The sequence below is a fragment of the Chenopodium album genome, chromosome 18 (assembly GCF_948465745.1).
Source record: "Chenopodium album chromosome 18, dcCheAlbu1.1, whole genome shotgun sequence".
NCBI classification, from domain to species: domain Eukaryota; kingdom Viridiplantae; phylum Streptophyta; class Magnoliopsida; order Caryophyllales; family Amaranthaceae; genus Chenopodium; species Chenopodium album.
The window spans coordinates 14,376,152-14,384,800 of record NC_137851.1 but is presented as its reverse complement, the minus strand read 5'-3'; the positions used below and the strand labels follow the sequence as shown (position 1 = coordinate 14,384,800).

General features: G+C 31.8%; 1 protein-coding gene across 1 annotated transcript; it reads left to right on the top strand.

Moving 5' to 3' along the window:
• Nucleotides 1-5,933: 5,933 nt before the first annotated feature.
• On the top strand, nucleotides 5,934-8,014 carry LOC145593160 (cytochrome P450 76AD1-like). Its single transcript, XM_081649665.1, has 2 exons — nucleotides 5,934-6,815; nucleotides 7,406-8,014. Exons 1-2 carry the CDS (start codon nucleotides 5,934-5,936, stop codon nucleotides 8,012-8,014), a joined length of 1,491 nt encoding a protein of 496 aa, XP_081505791.1.
• Nucleotides 8,015-8,649: the final 635 nt, after the last annotated feature.

The following is an 8,649-nucleotide window of genomic DNA, read 5'->3' as shown; positions in this document are numbered from 1 at the left end:
TAAACCAGATACCGATGGTTTTACCGTTGGCCAAAAACCATCGGATTTTTTTAAAATACCGATAGCTTAAGCCATCGGGATATTTTTACCGATGGCAAAAACCCATCGGTATTTTCGATTTACCGATGGGAAAAACCATCGGTATTATTTTTAAAAAAATTAAAAAAAAATAATACACCCCCTACCCACCCACTGCCCATACCCCCTACCCCTACCGTAGGTCTCAAACTGCCCACACCACCACCCAAAACCATCTACCGCCACCTCAAACACCAACCGACAATCACGCCCTCTGCCCTGGTAAAACATGCAAATCAACCCAGAAAACAAAAAACAACGAAAATCAAGAAAATAACCAAAATCAAACAATTAAATGAAAAACAACAAAAAATCAAGAATAATAACCAAAATCAAACAATTAAATGAAAAACAACAAAAATCAAGAATAATAACCAAAATCAAACCACATAATGCAAATCAAGAAAAATAGCCAAAATTAACCCACATACCAAAAACCAAACCAACTAAAAAAGCAAAATCAACCCACAAAATCAAAGTATTAAACCTACTAAATAACTTAAACAACCCACAAAATCAAATTAAAAAAAAAAAAAAATCAACACAAAATCAAACAAAAACGAACATACCTTTAATATTATGGCCAAAATTCATCTACTTAAGGTTTAAATGGTCATATTCGGCCATAAAAACTCCACATCTGGAGTTTTTGTAGACGAATTTGACCAAAAAAACCATAATGTCGCCGAATACGCACGAAATTCATCTACAATGACCAATAAAATCCACGAAGACCATGAGAAAAGAGGACGAAATCGAGAAAGAGAAGGGAAGAGAAAGATAAAGAAGAAGACAGGAGAGAGAGGAGAGGAGGCGTATGAGAGAGAAGAGGAGAGGAGAGAAGATAGAGGAAAGAAGAAAGAGGCGTAGGAGAGAGAAATAGAGAAGAAAGAGAAAAAGGGAAAGAGGGGTAGGGTTACTCTAGATTTTTTAATTTTGTAAAAAAAAAATTTTTTAAACACCGATGGCTTAAGCCATCGGTAAAATACCGATGGTAAAATACCATCGGTAAAATTTTTTTACCGATGGCTTTTAACCATCGGAAAATAATTTTAATTTTCTTTTAAAAAAATAAGATTTACCGATGGATAAAAGCCATCGGAAAAAATATACCGATGGTCAGGCCATCGGTATTTTGAGAAATACCGATGGATTGAAAAAACCATCGGTAAATTATTTTTTTACCGATGGCTTTTATTGACCATCGGTTTTTCCCATCGGTAATTGAGCTTTTTCTAGTAGTGTAATAACGGTTCCTCCATTCGAGAGGAACTTGTCTCCCTCGAAAGAAAGGGTTTTCCTCTTTCGAAAGACAAGGTTTTGTCGATCTCTTTCGAAAGACAAGATTTTTCGAACTCCTTCGAAAAACAAGGTGTTCTCTGCACTTGGAATAGTATCAGGTTGTACGGGGCTACGATTGGTTTTGGTTACTCTGATTCAGAATACAAAATTCTCACAAGAATTTTCTTCCTCCAAAAATTATGAAGCCACAACATTGTATGAGACAACGAATCAAGAATGTGCCGAATTGCTATATCTATATTTTTGGATTCTTAGTCCTTCTCTAGTTAATTCTTTTTTGATTTTGTTAAATCTATTTTCTTTGTCTTTAACTATCAATTGTAGATGATGTACGGCTTTAATCAATGAAAATTAGTGTCATTTGGGACTTCTTTCAAAAAAAAAAGTAATCAAAGAAATGCATTAATGGATTTTGTAAAAAGAAAAATAATAGGAAAATATCAATATAGGAGTATTTGATTTTTTTTTTTAAAAAAAAATAAAGAAACTATATAAATTTTTGCTAAAGAAATTATATTAATGGATTTTGTGAAAAGAAAATTAATAGGAAAATATCAATGTATTGTTTTTTTTTAAAAAAAAAAAAAAAAAGAAACTCTATAAAGCGTTGCTAAATAATCAAATGAGTTGAATAAGAAAAAAAAATTATTAAAGAAATTGTATGAAAATATCAATATACGGAGTAGCTAAGGAGTTCTTGGTGAAAAAAATAAAACTGCAGGCCCTAACCAATTTTGGGCCCTTTGTGGTGCCGCATTGATTAAGGGTCGGGCCTGAAGGTAAGGGAATCCCTACCCTAGATTGTCTCTACTAGTAGGTCAAGGTTTGATTTCACAAACTCAAGGTGCAACACTTTCTATTTTTGACACTTCTTTCTCTCTATCTCTCTCCTACCCACATGGCTCCATTTCATTTTTCTCTCTATCTCTTTCTCTTAAAAAATTATCTAGGAGATCGTTAAAATAAAAGTGTGAAAACAAAAGTACATTATTTTTATTTTAATTTTTTTGTATTTTACATTGAATTTTTTCTACAATACTCACATTAAACTAATACTATGAATATTCCCCTTAAATATACTTCGTTATTTTATTTTTTTTGAATGATTAAATATACTTCGTATTACATATTGTTTTTACACTGATTATTTTTTTATTTGTTTATGTAATCTAACTATTCATTTTTATTGATCAATGTTTGGCGGGCTCAAAAAGTAAGGCAATATAGGCCCCCTATGAATAAATATGTTGGACCATAATATATTTGTCTTTTTTTTTCGAAGAAAATTATAATTGTCTTTTTAAAGTCAATGACAAAGTTCCTTCAAGAAATAAATAATAAAAAATAAAAGTAAAAGAAAGAAAGTAACAGTATTTCATCACCTTCGTAGTTTCACCATCCATCCACGGATCCACCCCTTTGTAGGGTTTTTTATTCGTACGGGACATACACTCTTCCGCCCTAACAACTACACAAATTTTGCGTATCTATTTTTACAGATTTGATTTTTAGTTTCAGACCCTATTAGGCCCTGTTCTCTTCACCTTGAAAAAATAATATTAAGTAAAAATAATTTCAGTTCAGTAAAATTATTTTCAATTCAGTAAAAATAATTTCAGTTCAATAAAAATAAGTTCAGTTCAATAAAATTCAGTTTTCTTAAAGAAGAATTATAATAGAAAATCAGTAAAAATAATTTCAGTTCAGTAAAAATAATTTTAATTCAGTAAAATTAATTAAGTTCAGTAAAAATAATTTAAGTTTAGCAAATATAATTTTTTTTCAGTAAAAATAATTTCACTTCAACAAAAATAAGGTGAAGAGAATGGGACATTATTATTAAAATAGTACGATGAATTAGTCGAGTAATTATAAGGCTACATCTCATAATTGGCTTTAGATTAAATTTAGATTGGAAGTAGTCGTATTTGTTTGGATTAAAATGGGATTTAAAGTCTTTGAATTATAAGGCTCTGTGTCTCTGTCATGTACTCTGTAATCTGTATGTACATTTAATTTTCACTTATTTCATATGTACTCTGTATCTACACTTTATTTTCACTTAATTCAAAACTAAAAAAAGACTCGGAATAAGAATTAATAAGTTTAAATATAATAAATTTAGGAAAAACAAATTAGCTCTACGAAAATATAAGATCTACGAAGTACTAGATTAGATAAATTCATATGAACTATAGATCAAAATCCATGAACGTATATAGAACTCACCATACGACTTTACTAATTTTAAATTCCAACTTATGAAATTTGGTTGGAAAAATGTTATGTAGTACTTGTATAAAGTAATTTTTCAAAAAAAAAAAAAAAAAAAAAAAAAAAAAAAAAAAAAACTCAAAAGCATAAACGATTAATTTGGGTTCGTTTGATATCACTGTAGGTTTTTCTGTTTTTTGGTTTTTTGTTTTTTAAAACCATATAATATATGTCACATAATGAGTAAAAAATTATTCAAATTTATTAAAATCATGATAATTTTGAAAACTGACAACAAAAAAGTGGAAACACCTTTTTCTTGTTTTCAGTTTTTGGTTTTTAGAGTATCTATGCTATTTCTTACGTGGTGTTTGTTAAATCATTATTAATTAATACTTCATATAATTTAACTAGGTTAATTGTCTTTATTAAAGGGTTGAAGGAAAATTTTTTGGTATAGATATTGGCTTGAGCTACATGAACTTGATATAATATTTCTAAACTACATCTATACTAATATATTAAAAGGCGTTTCTAAAAACGTCTCTACGCCACGTAGACCCCTTCACTACACCACGTCACTAACTCAACTCTTTATTAAGCCACGTCAACTACTCAATTCCTTAATATGCCACGTCACACACACTACCAACAATATTCCATGTTGTCTCAACTATATTTAAAAATATAGGGTTTGAACACTTGACCACTTGGTAGCAACGTTATTGTCTAACCATCTAGGCTAATAGCCAATTATGCATTAATGTTGTACACTAAATAATATTATACTATAAAAGTAGTGCTGTCAAATTTTAAACAGAAACCGTTTAACTACCCGAAACAAACCGACCCAAATGAGAACCGAACCGATTAAAAACCGTTTTTTTGAAACCGAAACCGACCCGAACCGTATGTGAATGAACCCGAAACCGAACCGATCCGAATAACGTTACACCGTAAAAGAATTGAACCCGTATTGAACCAAACCAGTTCTAAACCGAACCGAAAAAGAACCGAACTGTTTCTAACCCGAAACCACTTTCAATCCGAAACCGTTTGAACCGGGATAAAAACCGTTTACATCGAACCGTTAACAACCAGCGATCCGTTTGCACCGAACTGTATATAAACCGAACCGCTTGCAAACCGAATCGTTTATGAACCGGACCTCTTATAAACGAATCGGCTAACAAACTGCTTACTATAAAGAGAATATTAAAATCAAGTTAAAAGGTGTTTTAAATGAAATTTAATTATCATAGTATAAAAATTCTTCCTGCCAAATTAATATTTATTGAAAATTTATTATCATAGTATAAAATATCTTCCTGCCAAATTATTATCATAGTATAAAATATCTTCCTGCCACTAAAAATCCTCCTGCCATAAAATGAACCGAAAAAGAACCGAACCAGTAACTGAATCGAAAAAGAACCATATCAATTATAAACTGAACCGAAAAAGAGTCGAACTAGTTATAAACTGAACCGAAAAAGAACCGAACTGTTTCTAACCCGAAACTGTTTCCAACCCGAAACTGTTTGAATTGGGATAAAAACCGTTTACACCAAACCATTAACAAACTGCAACCCGTCTGCACCGAACCGTTTACTACCCGGACTGTTTATTACCCAAACCGAATTAAAACGGCTCAAGAATAAACCGAAACTGAATTGAACCGATAATTATTTAAACCGAACTGGAACCGACCCGCGAGACACTTAAACCGATTTCAAACCGACTCGATTTAATACCGAACCGATTTCAAACCGAATCGAAACCGAATTGTCAAACCGTTTTGACAGTGCTATATAAAAGTATTGAAAATACATACAACATATTATTAAATGCTCTTAAAAATTAGCAGTTGCACGCAAAACTATAAAAGTAGTATCATGGGGCAACGCCCGGGCTACTCACTGATTTATCTTTTAAAATATTAATAATTAGATCATTGAGTTTCATTGTTTCAAGTATTCAAAACCATGAAATTTCAAACTAAGCGATTTATTGGATTTTCCAAAGTACAAATCGGTCCATCCAATTAATCAAAAACCCAAACGCTAATGAAATAGGTAAAATTTTGGAATTTATGATAATCATATCGTTTGTTAAAAAAAGGAGGAAAAAAAAAAAAAAAAAAAAAAAAAAAAAAAAAAGAAGAAGAAGAAGCTAAATTACCTTGTTAAAAATCTAAAATTTTGTTACTCTGTACTTTTCATAGTATGTTATTCCCTTCAGATAGAATCATTATAAATAGTATGCACAACATAGCAATAATTAACCAACTTCTATTAGAATATTTTTTTAAATGTTTCTTTTGGAGGAGAAAAAAAACCATGAATAACGCAACCCTAGCAATGGTACTTGCAATTTGGTTCATTGTTTTATATTTCATTAGAATATTATTTACTAGCCAAACTTCCAAACTTCTTCCTCCAAGTCCTAAACCACTTCCAATAATCGGCAACATTCTTGAAGTTGGTGACAAACCTCACCAATCATTTGCTAACCTCGCCAAGATTCACGGCCCTCTAATATCCCTATGTCTAGGCAGTGTAACAACTATTGTTGTGTCATCAGCAAAAGTAGCCGAAGAAATGTTCTTAAAAAAGGACTACCTTCTTTCTAATCGTACTGTTCCTAATTCTGTCACTGCTGGTGACCACCACAAACTCACCATGTCGTGGTTGCCTGTCTCCCCAAAGTGGCGGAATTTCAGAAAGATCACGGCCATTCATTTACTTTCTCCTCAAAGACTTGATGCTTGCCAAAGCCTTAGGCATGCCAAGGTACAACAACTTTTTCAATATGTACAAGAATGTGCACAAAAAGGGCAAGCCGTTGATATTGGCAAGGCTGCATTTACTACTTCCCTCAATTTGTTATCAAAACTATTCTTTTCGGTCGAATTAGCCCACCATGAATCCCATACATCTCAACAATTCAAAGAACTTATATGGAATATTATGGAAGATATTGGCAAGCCTAATTATGCTGATTATTTTCCAATCTTAGGATACGTTGATCCTTTAGGAATTCGACGACGATTAGCGTCTAGTTTTGACAAGTTAATTGCTGTTTTTCAAAGCATAATCACTCAAAGGCTTGGTAGTGAAGCTTCTAGTGCAACAACAACAAAGACTGATGATGTGCTTGACGTTCTTCTCGACCTCTACAAACAGAAGGAGCTTAGCATGGGCGAGATAAACCATCTTCTTGTCATAAGTTATTTTTAATTATCCATCAATTTAATAACGGTGAAATATGCTTTAAATTATTTTTTACATGCAATAATCGAATATATGTACGTAGTATATTTTTTGTTTGTGTACATAGGGGGAGATTCGAGATATATATTTTTTTAACAGATTTTAACAAATTAAACTAATTACTACAATTATCAAGTTTCTACTTATCAGTATTATTTTAAATCTAACAATAATGAGCTTGTGCATGGCATTATTACGTGATTTTTCAAGAAACTCAAATTTACATTAAACGATTCATTGTTTTAATATGTGACAAATATATAACCTTATTTATTTGGACCCCGTTATACTTTGATCTGTCACAATATATCAAATTAGTATACTCGTTACTCTTTCCATCTCAAATAATTGTCCCACTATACTATGCTTTGCAACAAAAATAGAAAATAGTTTAAAGGGTAATGTTATATGTATAAGGGCTACATATAAGCAAATTCATTGATTTGGTGATATTGTATTCTTATAATTGGTAGAATAAATTATGAAGCTGTTAAATTAAATGCCAAACATCTACTTGTTTTGGTTCATTTGAATGACAGGATATATTTGATGCCGGAACTGATACTACATCGAGTACTTTTGAATGGGCAATGGCAGAGTTAATTCGGAATCCTAAGATGATGGATAAAGCTCAAGAAGAAATTGAACAAGTCTTGGGCAAGGATAAACTAATTCAAGAATCAGACATTATTAAGTTACCTTACTTACTGGCCATTATCAAAGAAACATTGCGACTACACCCACCAATTGTATTTCTCTTGCCTAGTAAAGCTAATAGTGAAGTTGAACTATATGGCTTTATTGTGCCAAAGGATGCACAAATACTTGTTAAATTATGGGCTATTGGAAGAGATCCTCAAGCATGGGAGAACCCCGAAGTATTTTCACCTGAAAGATTTATGGGATCTGAGATTGATGTTAAAGGAAGAGATTTCGTGCTGATACCTTTTGGAGTTGGAAGGAGGATATGTCCCGGAATGAATTTGGCTATTAGAATGTTAACTTTGATGTTAGCGACCCTACTTCAATTTTTCAATTGGAAGCTTGAAGTAGGTGTGGATCCAAAAGATTTGGACATGGATGAGAAATTTGGGATTGCTTTACAAAAGACTAAGCCTCTTCTAATCACTCCAGTCCTTAAGTATTGATTATTATATCTTGTCTTTTGTACTAATCGTGTCATCATGTTACAAGTTTTAAATAATTCGTAATTATTGCGTTTACTGTTTATTTCTAATATTGTATGTTCAATCAATAAAATGTTGCCAATTGTTACTTATGTGTTAACATCAATTTGAAGTATGTAGGCAATGATAAGTGACTTTTATGTCACTTTTATTGGTGTTTTTATACTCGTTTTTCGGTTTAGTTTCTAATAATTTCACTAATTCTTGCCTTCTTTTCTCCTTTTTTCCTATTTTCTTTATTTATTCCTTAATTGGAGTATTTTTGTTGTTTTAAGTGGTTTTTAGTCTAGGTTCTTTATTTATTTTATTATTTTAGTTTAATCTCTTTTACTTTATTTTTATTTTTATTTTGTTCTCGATCCTACCCTCGTGTTTGTTTTTGGTTGTAGGTGTGTTCAGGTTGATGCTAGATTTTCAAGTTGAAATCAACTTGGGATTCTTGAATTTGAGTCAAATGTGTCACAAAGCAAGCTGCTACCTCCTTTGTTGCCCAAACTAACCTACACCACACCATTCCTTAACCTCACCACACACTCTCCACATCCCCTCCCCTGCTCCCTCACTTGGTATCACCAGCCAACATCACTCAACCAAAA